This window comes from Mesoplodon bidens (genome assembly GCF_964165515.1).
Source record: "Mesoplodon bidens genome assembly, chromosome: 18".
In the NCBI taxonomy this organism is placed as follows: domain Eukaryota; kingdom Metazoa; phylum Chordata; class Mammalia; order Artiodactyla; family Ziphiidae; genus Mesoplodon; species Mesoplodon bidens.
Window position 1 is genome coordinate 27,489,163 of NC_138175.1, and position 18,528 is coordinate 27,507,690.

At 38.6% G+C, this 18,528-nt stretch overlaps 1 protein-coding gene and 1 pseudogene across 9 annotated transcripts in view; one reads left to right on the top strand and one right to left on the bottom strand.

The window, feature by feature from the left end:
* The window catches only part of CNOT1 (CCR4-NOT transcription complex subunit 1), a 104,961-nt gene that overhangs the window by 48,386 nt on the left and 38,047 nt on the right, over positions 1 to 18,528 (top strand). For all 8 annotated transcript variants that reach the window (XM_081216863.1, XM_081216862.1, XM_081216867.1 and 5 more), the window contains 6 exons: positions 856 to 1,026; positions 1,457 to 1,584; positions 3,780 to 4,020; positions 6,680 to 6,799; positions 7,560 to 7,682; positions 7,851 to 8,002. In XM_081216863.1, coding sequence (XP_081072989.1) covers positions 856 to 1,026; positions 1,457 to 1,584; positions 3,780 to 4,020; positions 6,680 to 6,799; positions 7,560 to 7,682; positions 7,851 to 8,002 — 935 coding nt within the window. The remainder of the gene's footprint in view (positions 1 to 855; positions 1,027 to 1,456; positions 1,585 to 3,779; positions 4,021 to 6,679; positions 6,800 to 7,559; positions 7,683 to 7,850; positions 8,003 to 18,528) is intronic.
* Positions 12,765 to 13,295, bottom strand: LOC308606255 (cytochrome c oxidase subunit 6C-like; annotated as a pseudogene). The gene has a single exon. The product of its transcript is annotated as a cytochrome c oxidase subunit 6C-like (transcript).

Consider the following 18,528-nt stretch of genomic DNA (forward strand, 5'->3'; position numbering starts at 1 on the left):
TGGCCGGAGGATTCTTAACCACTGCACCACCTGGGAAGTCCTTGTTAATTAAGATTGATATTTGGGGTAATTGATTTATCTTTACAACTTTGTTCCAAGGTAGTGGAATCTTACTGTAAAGATGAGGCACTAAGTGCAGCGTTATCTGTTTGCCATATTGGGATGGGAGTGTTCGTTGGACTAAAGTAGGGGAAGAGAATTCCCCTTTATGTACTCACATATTCACAAGTATGTTGTGAACTGAAAGGTAACTTGGAGTAGCTTGCTAGTAGAGCCAGTTTATTTTGAATATTAAGAATTTACCTTTCCAAGTCTCTTTGGAAATGCCAGAAAGATTTAGATGATTTTGAGTCTATAATTAGACCATCTTGATTGAACTTCAGATTTAATATGGCTCTTTGGATAAAGCAATCAAAATACGTACACTTTTGTTCATTAAACTTTTTTTTGGCTGCATTGGTTCTTCGTTGCTCTGTGTGGGCTTTCTCTAGTTTCAGAGAGCGGGGGCTACTCTTTGTTGCGGTGCGCGGGCTTCTCATTCGCGGTGGCTTCTCTTGTTGCGGAGCACAGGCTCTAGCTGCGCGGGCTTCAGTAGTTGCGGCACGAGGATCCTAGAGCGCTCAGGCTTCAGTAGTTGCTGCACGTGGGCTCAGTAGTTGCGGTGCGCGGGCTTCAGTAGTTGTGGCTCGTGGGCTCAGTAATTGTGGTGTATGGGCTTAGTTGCTCCACAGCATGTGGGATCTTCCCGGACCAGAGATTGAACCTGTGTCTCCTGCATTGGCAGGCGGGTTCTTAACCACTGTACTACCAGGGAAGTCCCTTTTCATTAAACTTTGAAATGCTTTTCTTTTTTAGAACCCAAGTTTGAATTTCAAGGAAGTAACTTACGAACTGGACCATCCTGGATTTCAAATTCGTGACAGTAAAGGACTTCATAATGTAGTGTATGGCATTCAAAGGGGTCTGGGTATGGAAGTGTTCCCTGTAGACCTCATATACAGACCTTGGAAACATGCAGAAGGCCAGGTAAGTGAATGACGTTTAGCTATAGAAGAGGCAAAGAATCATGGCTTAGATAGTGCTGTCTATCCATTGATTAAAATATTCTTTTAATGTAGAATTTGTTTTGCATTGCTCAGAAAAGCAGACTCTGATAAGTTTTGAAGGAACATTATTATAGTTTAGTACCAGTCAGACTCAGCTGAAGTGTAGCAATCAAACTGTTTTCCCAATAGTTTAATGATGTTTGTCTCCAAGGTCACCTCACCATGCACCTTGCATTTGTCTGACTTGTATGTGGTTTTGAAAGATCGAATAATTAAGATTTTAAAGGGAAATTTCATTCTGATGAGTGAGAATTAAGATTAAGATTGAGATTAGCCTAGTGAAAATGTTTCACATTTTTATAACATTCACAGTCATTTATGGTAGTAAGGACTTTTTTCTTTTGTTCCAGCTCTCCTTCATTCAGCATTCCCTTATAAATCCAGAGATCTTCTGTTTTGCCGACTACCCATGTCATACTGTTGCCACTGATATTCTGAAAGCACCACCAGAGGATGACAATCGAGAAATTGCCACATGGTAAACACTCTTCATCTAGCTTTTCTTGAAAGGGTGACTTATACTTTTTTGAATTATAAGATTAATAGTGAGCCAACTACGTAGTTAAAAGGTTTAAACGAAACAGTATTTTTAGTAAGCCTACTTACCCTAAATTTTTATATAGTAGGGTGTTGGTGGATGAAAATCTATATTTAGTCTCCTTATCACTAGATACATCTTTCCTCTTGTAATGTCTGCCATTGTATATTTTCTGTAACAATCAAATGTTAGAAGGAGGTTTTTACTTCTCCCTTAATGTTAAATCCCTTTCTTCTCTCTGTAGATTTGCTTGCTTGCTTTTGTAAGTGGCTCAAAATGGCCAACGCATGAAATCTAAAACTTTAAGCTGAATTGTCTATTTTCTCTGAGTTTCAATTCAAAATTTCTGCTGGAGAATCTGACTGGCTCAGTTGGTTTCTTCTGGAACTAACTCCTCTCTGGGGATGTGAGATAAGGATGGTAAAAGTACTTCCATCACTGTTATAATACACCCACAGCTATGCAGAGGGGGCATGGACTGGATTGGTCCCCAAAGACATCTACTTTATGTTTCTTCCATTTTTTCCAACCATACTCCCCTGGGACACATCTTTTTTTTTTTTTTTTTTTTTTGCGGTACGCGGGCCTCTCACTGTCGTGGCCTCTCCCGTTGCGGAGCACAGCCTCCAGACGTGCAGGCTCAGCGGCCATGGCTCACGGGCCCAGCCGCTCCGCGGCATGTGGGATCCTCCCAGACCGGGGCACGAACCCGTGCCCCCTGCATTGGCAGGCGGACTCTCAACCACTGCGCCACCAGGGAAGCCCCCCTGGGACACATCTTATAAAACAAAGGATGGTAAACTTTCTGTAAAGGGCTTTACAGGCCAGATGGTCTCTGTAGCGACTACTTAACTCTTAATTGTAGCACAATGTAAATATGGGTGTGGCTCTGTTCCAACAAAACAGTATTTACAGAAATAGGCAGTGGGTGAGATTTGGCTTGTGGATGTAGTTTGCTGATCCCTGTTCTGAAAGATTGACGGAAACAGTGGTTTGTTCTGAATTGTGTCCTTTCCCAGGTGCTAGCCAACATTGGATGTATACGATTGATTTTTTTTTTTTCTCCTGTTAAGTCTAATGTGTACGGCAGTATGTCTTCATTTTATTTTATATTTTATAAAGGTCTCTTCTATAAAATTGAAATGTCATATACATTTAATAATTCCTTAATGTAGCTATATATTCAGGTTTCCCTAATTGTCTCAAGAATGCTTTTTAACAGTTTGTATGATTGAGAGTCCAAACAAGGTCCACATAGTTTCTTTTATGCTGTAAGTCTTTCTTCTCCCTCTTTTTTTTTCTTTCTTAAATATCATTGTTGGCCATCGATTTAATGGAGAAGTAGGATCAGTTATCCTATAGTCTACCCTGTGGTATGGGGTGTCTATTTTCTCATGGTGTTTAATTTGATCCCTATCCCCATAGTTTTCATGGACTAAGGGTAGCAAAACCTTGAGGCTTGCAGAGCGGCTGGGCCCGTGAGCCATGGCCGCTGAGCCTGTGTGTCTGGAGCCTGTGCTCCGCAACGGGAGAGGCCACAACAGTGAGAGGCCCACACAAAAAAACAAAAAACAAAAAACCTTGAGGCTTGATTGAAGTCAACCACATTTAGCTTCTTGAATAATTCATAGGGGGCATTGTGCACCTAAGTAAAAACTTGGTGTGACCAAAGTGTTTGGGCTTTTTTTTTTTTTTTAATTGAAGTATAGTTGATTTACAGTGTTGTGTCAGGCTGTATTTTTATGTAGAATTTTTCTTATGTATAATTATATCTATATTTGTGTTGGATTTTTGACTGTTTCTAAACTGCTATTTTTTGTTTTTATTTTGTACTCTAATCACAAAAGTTTTTGATGGTAGCTCTTGGGTAAGGCAGTCCATGGTTATGCACATGGTCAGTCGTGTCTGCTCCCCTTCATCATGTATTCTCTTAATTTGGACTGCCTTTGAAATTAGTTTGAAAGCATACCAGCATTATATATTTGAGATGAACAGCACCAATTTAAATATTTTTCAAATATTAAAAGATGACAGCAACTTGGTTTTGTCTTGATAGCTGGTATCGCTTATTTGGAAAATGAATTTTGTGTACTTAGATTTTCATTGATAGAGTATCTTACTTCCATTCTTGTTAGGAAGAGCTTGGACTTGATTGAATCTCTCCTGAGGCTCGCAGAGGTAGGGCAATATGAGCAAGTCAAACAACTCTTCAGCTTCCCTATCAAACACTGTCCAGACATGCTGGTATTGGCCTTACTACAAATCAACACCTCCTGGCACACCTTGCGCCATGAACTCATCTCCACTCTGATGCCAATTTTCCTTGGAAACCACCCTAACTCAGCTATAATTTTGCACTATGCATGGCATGGGCAGGTAAGATATGACCATTTCTTTGTCTTAATTACTGACATTCTTTTTTTTAAAAATTTTTATTGGGATATAGTTGATTTGCAATGTTGTGTTAGTTTCAGGTGTATAGCAAAGTGAATCTGTTATTACATATACATGTATCCACTCTTTTTCAGATTCATTTTCCATATAGGCCATTACAGAGTGTTGAGTAGAGTTCCCTGTGCTATACAGTAGGTCCTTATTAGTTATCTGTTTTATATATAGTAGTGTGTATATGTGAATCCCAACCTTCCAGTTTATCTCCCCCCACCCCATAATGGACATTCTTTCTTTCTTTCTTTTTTTTAATTTGACTGTGCCGGGTTTAAGTTGCAGCATGTGGGATCTTAGTTGTGGCATGCAGGGTCTTAGTTGTGGCATTGGGGGATCTAGTTCCCTGACCAGGAATCAAACCCAGGCCCCCTGCATTGGGAGCATGGAGTCCTAACCACTGGACCACCAGGGAAGTCCCAACATTTCTTTTTTTATTAATTTTTATTGGAGTAGAGTATAGTTGCTTTACAATGTTGTGTTGGTTTCTGCTGTGCAGCAAAGTCAATCAGTTATATGTATACGTGTATCCACTTTTATTTTTTATTTTTTTAAATTTATTTTAATTTTTGGCTGCATTGGGTCTTCGTTGCTGCGCGTGGGCTTTCTCTAGTTGTGGTGAGAGGCGGCTACTCTTCGTTGCGGTGCGCGGGCTTCTCATTGCTGTGGCTTCTCTTCCTGTGGAGCACGGGCTCTAGGTGTGCGGGCTTCAGTAGTTGCAGCACGCGGGCTCAGTAGTTGTGGCTCACGGGCTCCAAAGCACAGGCTCAGTAGTTGTGGCGCACAGGCTTAGTTGCTCCCGGTATGTGGGATCTTCCTGGACCAGGGCTCGAACCCATGTCCCCTGCATTGGCAGGTGGATTCTCAACCACTGCGCCACCAGGAAAGCCCTATCCACTCTTTTTTAGATTTCCTTCCCATTTAGGTCACCACAGAGCATTGAGTAGAGTTTTTGTACAGTAGGTTCTCATTAGTTATCTGTTTTATACATAGTAGTGTGTATATGTGAATCCCAATCTCCCAGTTCATCCCACCCCACCCTCCCCTTCCCCCCCTTGGTAATTGCAAGTTTGTTTTCTACATCTGTGATTCTGTTTCTGCATAATTGACATTGTTTTGATGATGTTCATCTAGAGAAATTGTCAATCTTGGAATTTTGACATTCTGAAAAAGTCTCACTCTATAAAACTTACTTTATCTTTTAGCATCATGTGGGCATTAAAGTATAAAACTTGAAAGAACAAGGAGGCAAGACAGTTAAAACAAATCAGTATTATGAAAGGTCTGTATTGCTAGTGTACCAGTATCCTTTCGATAGCAGTAAAGAGCTTAATCATTTATCATAGAACCAGAAGGTTCTCATTTCACTTTTTAACAGTAAATTGAAGAAGATCATAAAGCAGTTTGACATAATTTTGTTTTATCCAAATCCAGCATTTAAATTTTATTTTGGTTCCTGCTGAGATTTCAAGCCCTTGTACTCCTGCCCCCCCTTGCCAATTTTGTAGAATATATTTGACAAATACTCTTTTGTCCATTGATTCCCCGCCCCATAGCCTACATTTTAAATAAAGGTATATGTAGAAGCTTTAAGAAAAAACAGTCATCTTCCCCTTTATATCAAGTGCCCCTTCCCTTTTTAAGATATTCCTGCTGTCGTTTGTTATAAACAAGTGCTTTTAAAAATTCAGGTAAGACTTTATAAATGAAAAACTTTAGCCTTGGTTGCATGCTTTTCAGTCAGACCAACTCCATTTCTAGAGACTCAAATCGCATGATAGTAATGCTTATCAAACATTTAACCAATAGTTTGTAGCCCAGACATTCTTAGGCTTTTCTCACCACATCTGTGAGGTGGCAAGGGCAGAGTGGAAGGACTTGTATCTCCACTCCTGGTTAGATACTTGTTTCGCTAGGACTTTCTGTCAGTCTAAGACAGTTACTGGAAAGTGATTTAGACAGTGATAGTTAATTGCCTTGCTGTTGCTTCTGTGAGAAACATTTTCTAAATTACCATTCAACTGCACACCTTTAGATAAGTCATCAAAGACAGGCTGTTTTCTGCTAAAAAAAGAAATTGAATAATTACGAAAAATGAGCATGATCACTTGTGAAAATAGCTAGATTTAGAATGTACAAACTCTAGTCCCAGAAATACTGATAAAATAGTACCCTGTGCAGCATGAGAGATGATTACCTTAAACTGTTTTGTTTTTATAAGCCCGTGATTTGTGATTTAATTTAAGGGACCGTATAAACTTGATGCATCCTCATATTCTCATCATACTTCGGCTTTGAAAATGTATAGGCAGACTTTTATAGGACAAATAAATTTGTTGTGTGTGACTATATGACCCCAGGGTTTTGGGGGTAGGCTTCACTTGGGAAATAAGGAAAAAAACTGCTTTCCCACACACACACAAAAAAAAGTCACTGTAATCAGTGCTTGAGGCTTGAGCTTTGTTGTCTGCACTGATACACCTCAGTTTTACATAAATACAAGTAAAATCAGCATTTGCAATAGCATTTGCAACAGCCTATCAAAATGGTCAGTAGTAGTGCTATTTAACCCTCCTTTTTCTTTTCTTAGGGACAGTCTCCCTCAATCCGCCAACTTATCATGCATGCAATGGCAGAATGGTACATGCGAGGGGAGCAGTATGACCAGGCCAAATTGTCTCGAATACTTGATGTGGCCCAGGACTTGAAGGTGAGCTTGGAGGGACAGATTAACGGTTTTTATTTATTAATGATAAAAAATAACATTTTTATGTAACATAGGTGCTTTAGGAATAATTCACATGTGACTAACTCTTAGCTAGAATGGTTGAGATTTAGAATATTTCCTTGTATGTAGAAAGAGATCGGAAGAAGAGTGGTTTTAGAAATGTAAAAATGTTTTCATTTACATTTCACTGAATTTTGTTTGGTCTTCTGTGATATTTGTAAGGCTGTTTTAAAGCAAGTGATAATTGACTTCAGATGTAATCTGTGAGATACAATTTTTGGAGAAGCTGGTTGGCTTTCAACCCTTTTGCAGATTTCATTAGCATTAACAGGGTCTTTTGACAAATAGTCTGATTCTTGATGTCTTTGATCACTGGTAATGGTGTTGTAGTTGTACTTAGGTTAGAGTAAGCCTGAGTTTAGATTTTTAAAAATGGGTAAGGATAATTTTTCACGCTTTTGTGTTTTGCTTTGCTTTAGGTTAAATTATTTGAAAAAACACAGGGTAAAGTTTATTTTGAAGGTAAAGTCATGTGTTTGTCTTTGAAATGTGATCTTATTTTAAGTAGGGACAAGTGTTACCATTGATTTCTACTAAGCTGTTTAAAAAATTATGACTAAGAAAATATTAGCAGTATGTTTTATTTAGACTAGTTTGTGAAAATAAAAACTGGAAACAGAAAATAGGACAGAAAAGTTACTCAGTTGCTTGACTCGTAGTTTCTAATATCCTTTTTCTTTAGGCCTTGTCAATGCTGCTAAATGGTACTCCATTTGCCTTTGTTATTGACCTTGCTGCACTTGCTTCACGTCGTGAATACCTCAAACTTGACAAGTGGCTCACAGATAAAATTCGAGAGCATGGAGTAAGGATTTGTCTGTTTATTACTGCTTTTAATTTTTGGTGGTCAAGATAGCTTAAGAAAGTGGCAATGAAGATGTTATTGTATTCTGGATTTTAGTCGTAGTGCTTAGTCTTATCTGAAAGCAATTAATGATGAATTTCAAATACAGAGAGACTTTCTCTTTTCCAGGAGCCTTTTATCCAGGCTTGTATGACTTTTTTAAAGAGACGGTGTCCTTCTATTTTGGGTGGACTTGCACCAGAGAAAGATCAGCCCAAAAGTGCTCAACTTCCTCCAGAAACTCTGGCGACAATGTTGGCCTGTTTACAAGCTTGTGCAGGGTAAGAAGAGCATGCTTGAAAATGACTGTTTAATATTGGAATTGGATTGAATGGATAATTGTTGATTTGAGGAAAAGGGGTTGAATGATTAAAAGTGACAGCATCTAAGGTAATCCAGTGGTTTTTAAGTCCAAAGTACTATATATACTACATAAAATATGTGTGAGATCTGTTTGAGTTAATTTTTTTGTATGTGGTGTGAGACAGGATCCCAAAAGCATAGTTTTGCATGTGAATATTCATTTGTCCTAACACCATTTGTTGAAGAGACTGGTCTGTCCCTGTGGAATTGTCTTCTAAAAGATCAGTTACACATAATATATGAGTTTATTTTTGGGCTCTTAGTTCTATTCCATTGATCTTGTCTATCCTTATGCCAGTACCACACTGTCTTGATTACTGTCGCTTTTTAGTAACTTTTTTAAAAAAAATATTTATTTACTTATTTATTTGGTTGCACCAGGTGTTGGTTGCGGCAGGCAGGGTCCTTAGTTGTGGCATGCGAATTCTTAGTTGCGGCATGCGAATTCTTAGTTGCGGCATGCATGTGGGATCTAGTTCCCTGACCAGGGAGCAAACCCGGGCCCCCTGCGTTGGGAGCACAGAGTCTTAACCACTGCGCCACCAGGGAAGTCCCTTTAGTAACTTTAAAAATTGGGAAGTGTGAGTTCTCCAACTTTGCTGTACTTTTTCAAGATTGTTTTGGTCATTCTGCATCCCTTGAATTTTCATAAGAATTTTAGGGTCATCTTGTCAATTTCTGCAAATAAATTACATAGCCCAGTGAGATTTTGATAAGGATTATGTAGAGTCTTTAGATCATTTGGGGGAATAGTGCCATTTTAACAATATTAAGCCTTTCAATTCATGAATCTGAGATATTTACCCATTTCTTTAGGGCTCTGATTTCTTTCAGTGATATTTGCACTTCTTTCGTTATGCTTATTGTTAGATATTTTGTACAAGTCATGAACCTCCAGTCTAAAGTTAGATAGAAGTGGTGAGAGCAGACAGCCTTATCTTGTTCCTGATTTAGGAGGAAAGTATCCAGTGTTTCAGAATTAACTATGATGTTAGCTGTGGGTTTTTTATAGTTATATTTCACATTGAGGGGGGTTTCCTAGTTAGTTTGGGGGGGGTGTGTGTGAGAGAGAGAGGGAGAGTGAGAGTGTGTGTGTGTTGTGTGTGAGTGATGGGTTTGGTTTGGTTTGGGTTTGGTTGCGCCTCAAGGCACACAGGATCCTAGATCCCTGACCCAGGGATGCAACCTATGCCCCCTGCAGTGGAAGTTCAGAGTCTTAGCCACTGGACTGCCAGGGAAGTCTCTGTTTGGTGTTTTTTCATTAAAGCATTTTGTCAAATGTTTCTGTCTGCATCTATTGAGATGATCATGTGGTTTTTGTTTTTTATTCTATTGGTGTGATATATTATGTTAATTGATTTTTTGGATGTTAAAAAACCTTGCCTTCCTGGGATAAATCTCACTTGGTCTTTGTATACACTTCCTTTTTATATGCCGCTGAATTCAGTTTGCTAGTATTTGGTGAGCATTTTTGTGTCTGTATTCCTAAGGGATATTGTTCTGTAGTCTTCTTGTGTTGTCTTCGGTTTTGGTATCAGGATAATATTGGCCTCATATAATGAGTTGATAAGTGTCCAGTCTTCTAATTTTTGTGAGAAGGTTTGGTGTTAATTCTTTAAATGTTCCATAGAATTCAGTGAATCCCTCTGGTCTTGGGCTTTTTCTTGTGGATAAATGTTGTTTACTAATTCAGTATCTCTACTTGTTACTGCTGTGTTGAGATTTTCTGTTTCTTCTGGAGTTAGATTCAGTAGTTTGTGTTTTTCTAGGAATTTGTCTATTTCATCTAGCTTATCTAATTTGTTAGCATACGATACCCCATAATCTTTCTTGGTTCTGTAATGTTGGTAGTAATGTCCTCTCTTTCAATTTCTGGTTTTAGTAATTCAAGTCTTCCATTTAGTTTATTGCAGCTCTAACCTTTATTATTTCCTTCCTTCTGCTTATTTTGGGTTTAGTTTGAACTTTTAAAAAATTTATTAATTGGAAGGTTAGGTTTTTTTATGCTAACATCTCTGTCATGTTATATAATTATCATTTATGTTTTGTGGTGAGAACAATTAAGATGTAGGCTCTCAGCAACTTTGAAGTTTATAATAAAGTATTGTTGACTCTACACATTACTGAAAGTGGGGTATAGAAGCCTCCAGCTATATTTTTGAATTATCTGTTTCTCCCTTTAATTCTCCCTTCATATGTTTTGGGACTCTGTTTTTTTGTTTTTTTTTTGTTTTTGCGGTATGCGGGCCTCTCACTGTTGTGGCCTCTCCCGTTGCGGAGCACAGGCTCCGGACGCGCAGGCTCAGCGGCCATGGCTCACGGGCCCAGCTGCTCCGCGGCATGTGGGATCTTCCCGGACCGGGGCACGAACCCATGTCCCCTGCATCGGCAGGCGGACTCTCAACCACTGCGCCACCAGGGAAGCCCGGGACTCTGTTTTTAATTGTGTATATGTGTATAATTGTTATGTCTTTCTGTTGGATTGGCCTTTTTATTATTATAAAGTATCTTTGTCTATTAATTTTTTTTCTTAAAGGCTATCTTGTCTGAAATTAGTATAGTCATTGTAGTACTCTTTTGGTTAAGGTTTGCAAGGCATACCTTTTTTCATTTTTTACTTTCAAGTTATATGTGTTTTTAAAAAATCTAAAGTGTGTCTCCTTTAGACAGCATATAATTGGATTATTTTTAAAAAATCCATTTTGACCATTTCTGCCTTTTAATTGGAGTATTTAATTTATTTACATTTGACATAATTACTGCTAAGGTAGGATTTACCCATGCTCTTTTGCTTAGTTTTTCTATATGTCGTATGTCTGTTTTGCATCTCCATTCCTCCATTACTGCCTCCTTTAGTGTTATTTTTGTTTTGTTCTGTCTTTAATTAATTAATTTATTTATTTTTGGCAACATTGGATCTTCATTGCTGCGTGCGGGCTTTCTCTAGTTGCGGCAAGCGGGGGCTGCTCTTCGTTGTGGTGCATGGGTTTCTCATTGCGGTGGCTTCTCTTGTTGCGGAGCATGGGCTCTAGGCACGTGGGCTTTGGTAGTTGTGGCGTACGGGCTCAGTAGTTGTGGCTCACGGGCTCCAAAGCACAGGCTCAGTAGTTGTGGCGCACGGGCTTAGTTGCTCTGCAGCATGTGCGATCTTCCCGGACCAGGGCTCGAACCCGTGTCCCCTGCATTGGCAGGCGGATTCTTAACCACTGGACCACCAGGGAAGTCCCCTCCTTTAGTATTAAATAAATCTTTCTAGTGTATCATCTTAATTTCCTTGCTGTTAACTTTGACATGTTTTTGAGGTTTTTTTTCCTTTGGGTATTAAAATTAACATTTTTAACTCAAAACAATGTAGTTCCAATTAACACCAACTGAAGTTCAGTAAGATACAAAACTTTCCTCTAAACAGTTCTGTTCCTTTCGTCCTTCAGAGTGCTGCTATTGTCAAATAATATCTTTATACATTGTGTGCCCATCAAAAGATTTGATGTTATTGTTTAATGTAATAATTGTCCTTTAAGCCAAGTAGGAGATAAAAAGATTATATATAAGCAAAAAATACAATCATAATGTGTTTTATATTTACCTACGTCCCTTTACGGGTGCTCTGTTTTTTCATACAGATTCAAGTTACTGTATAGTGTCTTCATTTCAGCCCAAAGGGTTTCTATTATTTCTTTCCTTTTTTGTAAAAAAAAAAGTATTTATTTATTTATTTATTTAGTTGGTTGTGCTGGGTCTTAGTTGCGGCTCGTGGTCTCCTTAGTTGCGGCATGCAAACTCTTAGTTGCGGCATGCATGTGGGTTCTACTTCCCTGACCAGGGATCGAACCCAGGCCCCCTGCATTGGTAGCGCGGCAGAGTCTTAACCACTGTGCCACCAGGAAAGTCCCTCTATTATTTCCTATTAGGGCAGGACTGTTAGCAATGAATTACCTCAGCTTTTGTTTATCTGAGAAAATCTTAATTTTTCCTTTATATTTGAAGGATAGTTTTGTCAAATAAAGGATTTCTGATTGACATTACTTTTTCTTCAACACTGAATATGCCGTCCCACTACTTTCTGGCTTCCATAGCTATTAATTTTTTTCATGGCTCCCTTGTATATGATAAGTTGCCCCTCTTGCTGCTGCTAAGATTTATTTCTTTTAACAACTTGATTCATGTTGTTTCTAGGCATGGATTACTTTTTTTTTTTTTTTGCGTTACACAGGCCTCTCACTGTTGTGGCCTCTCCCGTTGTGGAGCACAGGCTCCAGATGCGCAAGCTCAGTGGCCATGGCTCACGGGCCCAGCCGCTCCGCGGCATGTGGGACCTTCCCAGACCGGGGCACAAACCCGCGTCCCCTGCATCGGCAGGCGGACTCTCAACCACTGAGCCACCAGGGAAGCCCTCTAGGCATGAATTTCTTTGAGCTTATATTACTTGGAATTCGTTGTGCTTCTTGGATGTGTAAATTAATAATTTTCATCAAATTTGGAAAGTTTTCAGCCATTTTATCAACAAATACTCTTTCTACCCCTTTCTATCTCCTCTCATTATGTTTTGTTTGGTACCTTTGGTAGTGTTGCGCATGTCTCAGTCTGTTTATTTTTTTCCCTTTCAGTTTTTCAGTCTTTATTGGACTATCTTCAAGTTCTTGGATGCTTTTTACCTGCTTGAATCTGCTGTTGGGAACCCGTAGTGAAGTTCTCATTTCAGTTATTTTACTTTTTTCTTTTTAAATTTGTATTTATACACTCTGTTTTATAAGACATCTTTTTCAAACTTCCTGTAGTTCTTTTGTTGTTGTTGTTGTTAATCGTTTATTTATCAAGAGAAGCTATTCCTTAGCCCAGATATTAATAGTTCATAGTTTCATAGTTCAGGAACACAGGTAATTGACAAACTTCCATGGAACTCAACCCAAAGAAATTCTTTATATCCAAAATCACTTCACACTCTGAAAGATACCAGCCTTCCTCATCTCCTCAAAATCTTTTATGGAATCAGAATTTCTGTAGAAGTCTACATAGGCCTTCTTTCTTGGTTCAGTCACAGCAAACTTATAGAAAGCCGCAATTCCCAAGGAGATAATGAATGCTTCAGCAATATGAAATCACAGACGCTTGGCCAGAAGGCCACGCATCTGAGGTTTTGTCAAAGAACTGGAAGCCATGGTAGTTTTTCTCCTTGACAGCTCAACGATGTCCTTCCAGACAGGTGGAGAAATGGCCCTGTAGTTCTTTTGACTTTTTGTTTTCTTTGAACATATGTTAAAATAGCTGATTTAAAGTCTTTGTCTGGTTAAGTCCAACATCCGTTCTTCCTGAGGGACAATTTCTCTTGTTAGCATTTTTTCCCTACGTACGGGCCATGCCTTCTTTGTGTGTGTGTGTGCACGTATGCGTGTGTGTGTGTTGCATGTCTTATAATTTGTGGTCGAAAACTGGAAAGTTTAAATAATGTGGCAATTCTTGAAATCAGATTTTACCCCCACACAAGCGTTTTTTGTTTTGTTATTGCTCTTTTCTGAACGAATTCAGTAATGTCTGTATTCTTTGTCATCTTTGGTCACTGAAATCTCTGTTTGGGTAAGCCCTGTGTTCAGCTAAGATTGGAGGTTTTCTTAAACTCTGGAATCAATAAGCTATTCTTTACCCTAAGATTCGGTGTGCATGTTTAGGCACATCTTTAACACTAAGCCAGTCTCTTGACAACTCCACTTTAGTATTCACTTGCTTCTTAGGCAGAGCCTGAAGGTTGGCTTGAGGGGAGAACTTGGACCTTCTCAGGTCTTTCATGGGAGTGGCACAGCTTTAGATGTTGGCACAGCTCTACACATACCCTCAGGCCTTCTTGATTTCTGGGAAAATGTGGGAGTTTTTCAAAGCTCCACCCATGGGAATCTCATTTCCTCAGTTTTCCTTTTAAACTTTTTGGTTAGCCTGTTGTTTGCTCAAACTGGTACCTTCTACCTCAGGCAGCCAGGAAGTTGAAACAATTACCTTTAAAATGTTTTCTGCAAATACTGCATGGGGAAAAGGCTGTTTGCCCTGGGTCAATTCTTAGGTCCAATAAAGACAACCTGGCCATTGTGGTCTCACAGGGAATCCTCAGAGAGGTGAAATAATGACATTTCTCTGAGAATGAAGCTTTGAAGTTGTTTCAACCCAGTTCTGAGCCCTCTCATCTGGTGGCTGTCAGGCTGCTGGTTTTCACTGTGTGTGTTTTCAGTCCTGAGGGGAGCATAGGAGGAGGGCAAATTAGGACGCCATAAAGCTTGCTGTTGTTACAAGATCTAATCATCTTTCCAGAGTAAAAATTCCCTTTTTTGTTTTTGTTTTCTTTTTGGCCACATCTGTGCAACTTGTGGAATCTTACTTTCCTGACCAGGGATTGAACCTGGGCCCTGTCAGTGAAAGCCGCAAGACCTAACCACTGGACCGCCAGGGAATTCCCTCCCTTGAGTGTTGTAAAGACTTTTGGTTAATTTCTAGAGTTCTGAAAAAGTTGTTTCCTACAGGTTTTTTTCTTTGCTAGTTGCTTTTATGGAGGAGAGAATATTTGGAGGTCTTTTACTCCACCATCCTCATTTATGTCCTATCCTGTGTACTTTTTTGTAAGTTCTGAAGCATACTAAAATGAATACCTGTGATTCTTCATGCAACTTAAATGATAACATGACCAGTACTTTTGAAGTTACCTTTGTCTTCCAGTGATGTTTCCTTAACTCTCCCACATAGAGCTTGAATTTTATTTTGCCCTTTCTTGCTTTAAAAAATTTTTCCCCATGTATATCTCTAAACCAGTGGTTCTCAACCGGGGATGATTTTGCTTCCTTGAAGTCATTTAACATTGTTTTTGATTTTCATAATTAGAGAAAAGTGTGCTACTGGTATATAGTGAGTAAAGCCCAGGGATGCTGTTAAATATCTTACAAGGCATGGGAGAGCCTCCCACAATGAAGAACTATACAGTCCAGAGTGCTAATAGTGCAACAGTTGAGAAACCCTGTTTATATAAGTTCTAAGTGTTCTAAAATTTTAAGTTTTAAAGTTTGGTCCCTCGCATTTATACATTTTAATCCATCTGGAATTGAATATTCTCTTGGAAATTTAAGTGCATATTAAAATTGGAAAAAATATATTGGATTTATGTATAGGGAGATAGTTTACCTAACTCCCAGTTTCAGTTTCTTTTGTTGATTTATTAGAAATTCCCGTCTTGACGAATTTAATGAAATAATGCATGTAAAGTATTCAGTCTATGCCGTTAAAAGTAAATAAATGCCAAAGAAGGAAAGTTCTTCCAGTAATAAATATAGAAGTAATTGCAGTGGAGTTAAAACTTCAGTGGAGGGCTTTCCTGGTGGCACAGTGGTTGAGAGTTCGCCTGCCGATGCAGGGGACATGGGTTCGTGCTCCGGTCTGGGAAGATCCCACGTGCTGCGGAGCGGCTGGGCCCGTGAGCCATGGCCACTGAGCCTGTGCGTCCGGAGCCTGTGCTCTGCAACGGGTGAGGCCACAACAGTGAGAGGCCCGCATACCGCAAAAAACAAAACAAAAACAAAAAACAAAAAAAAACTTCAGTGGATGCTAAAAGTAATGAGTGAATATTTGAGGAACAGGATAATTACATAATTTCATGGTATTTCCCCACAAATCACTTAGTAATCACAAAGAGGAAAGGTAGTAACTTTACGGTATATACCACATTAAGTTATTGGTCAGGAGATCACCAGCTCATTTCTACACGATGTGCCTCACGATAAAATGCATTGAGAAGAACGTTGTGTAAGTTACATGGTAGTCCTGCCATCAGTGCATCTAAAGTACAAAGTAGCAGACAAACACAAATCAAGGGACATTGTATTAAAAAACTGACTTGGTTTTCAAATCAAGTTTAAGAAAGAGAAGTAAAAGTTGATGAATTCTTCCAGTTAAAGAGGGACTTCCCTTCCAATGCAGGGGATGCGGGTTTGATCCCTGGTCAGGGAACTAAGATCCCACAATGCCACAGGGCAACTACAGAGCCCACGCGCTGTGGATCCCGTGCACCACAACTGCAGAGCCCACATGCTCTGGAGCCTGCGCACCACAGCGAAAGATCCTGCATGCAGCAACTAAAACCCTACGCAGCCAAAAATAAATAAATAAAATGGTTTCTGTTAAAAAAAATAAGCTAAAGAGATGTGACAGCTCAGTGCCATGGATCGGCTTCTGATCCAAGGGGGAAATAGCATTGAGGACATTACGGGAACAACTGATGTAATTTGAACCTTGGCCTATCCTTGTTAAACTTGTGTTAAACTTCCCGATCATTATTTTACAAGGTTATGTAAGAAAATGTCCTTGTTCTTAGAAAACAGGTAGTAAACTATTTCGGGATAAAAGATACATGATGTATCTAACCTAAAAATGTTTGCGAGGGAGAGTAGTATATAGAAAGAATGGTTAAATAAATAGGGCAAAATGTAACTAATTGGTGAGTGAAGCATTTATGGCAGTTCCTTGTAAGTAGTGTAGCGTCTTTTAAGTTTGGAATTGTGTCAGTTATGACAAGTTCTTCTGAAATAGTAAGAATAATATTTTACTTAACCATATTTTATCAATTCTAAGACACCCAGTTTTTAATATTTTTAACATCTCTGAAATGATGATGCATCTCATTGGTGACCTCTTACAGTTAGAATTAACCCAGTTACTTTCTTTTTGTGTAGTGTGTAAAATAATGGTGTGGCTTACAATTGAAGGCATTTTGTATTCAATACAATATGATAATTACTGTCTATTACTTGTAGCCATTAACATGGCATAGGTGTCTTTGGAACGGTTTCTTTTTTAATTTAAAGGGTTTTTTTTGGTTTGTTTTCATAGATACGGTTCCATACTTAAAAATTCTAAAACGGTATATTGAAATTTTCCTTGAACTCTCTTACCTCCACCTTGTTCTTTTCTTCACCTGTAGTTAGCCATTTTTGTTTATTTTGTGGGTTATCTCTGTGTTAGAAAAGTATATATTTTCCTCTTTCCGGTAGAAAAGGTAGTATATTATATACTTATTGCACTATGCTTCTTTCATTTGATCATATATCCCAGAGTCCACGCCATGAAATTATAGTTTCCTTATTCCTTGTAATTAATCTGTTGTACTCCACTGAATAGATGTTTTGTGCCTTAGTAAATCAGTACCCACTGGTAGATATTCTGTTTATTCCACTCTGTGTCACAAATAATGTTGCAACGAATAGCATTTTGCATCCATCATCTTTGCCAGTGTATATTTGGGCCCACCAGAAATAATTGTTACATTAAAGAGAAATGCATGTGTAATTTTGTTAGGTGCAAAATTTTTCTCCATAGCAAGTTCTCCTTTTAGTATAACCAGAGGCAGTTGGTCTATTTCCCCATTGTCTTGTAGCTAATCTGAAAGTTGAAATACGCTATCTCCATGAAGTTTTTTTAACGTGAAGTTTTAATTGCAGGGGAGGTGGGTATTTTTAACCCAGATACATAGAGGCTAGAGGCAGCTACTCATGTTCTTCTATTTGAAATACTTTTGGAAATTAATGGTTTTACTACTTACTACTAACTTAAATAAGTAGATCCACACCTTTAGGAGTTGACATCTCTCTTTTCTTTTCCGTGGTCTGTAATATTTTTCTCCCTTGCTTCAGTGGATGATAAAATAACTCATTGTTCATTTTCATTTGTAGCCCATATTTTTTATTTTTATTGAATATCCTTCATTTACAATATGATATGTCAAGGTGTACTAATTCATAATTTTTAAAGGTTATACTTCATTTATGGTTATTATAAAATACTGGCTGTATTTCTTGTACTGTACAGTATAACCTTGTAGCTTATTTTATACATAATAGTTTGTACCTCTTAATCCCTTGCCCCTACATCGCCCCCTCCCTCTAGTCCGTATTTGAACCATTCATTTTTTTCATGCTGGCAAAAATTAAAAAATTGTAGGTTTTGATGTAGTGCTGTTTTTGTTGGCCACGCCGCACAGCATGCAGGATCTTAGTTCTCCGACCAAGGATCGAACCCGCGCATCCTATTTGACATTTTAGAAGTCAGTCAATTCTGTATGTACTTGCCAAATATAGTTACTGACTATGTGTATGGCATTTTTATCTGTACTTAAATAAAAGTCTTATTTTTGACTATGAGAACCTAGTCTAAAAATTGCTTACCTGTTTACTTTGATATGTCCAGATTTGGGCATAATTTTTGATGACGTAGTTGAGGCTATGGAATGTTTCTTACAGAGTAATATTTCAAAATACATAGGCAACACTATACACAAGGCTTAATTTCAGAGGTGTAAAAAATATTTTCAAGAGAAAGCCAGTGCTCAGAAAATCCTGGTGATTAATGACAGGTGCAAAAACATGGGATACGGTGGAAATTTGGCCATAGGTTCTAGCAAGTTTTCTTTATTAGAAAC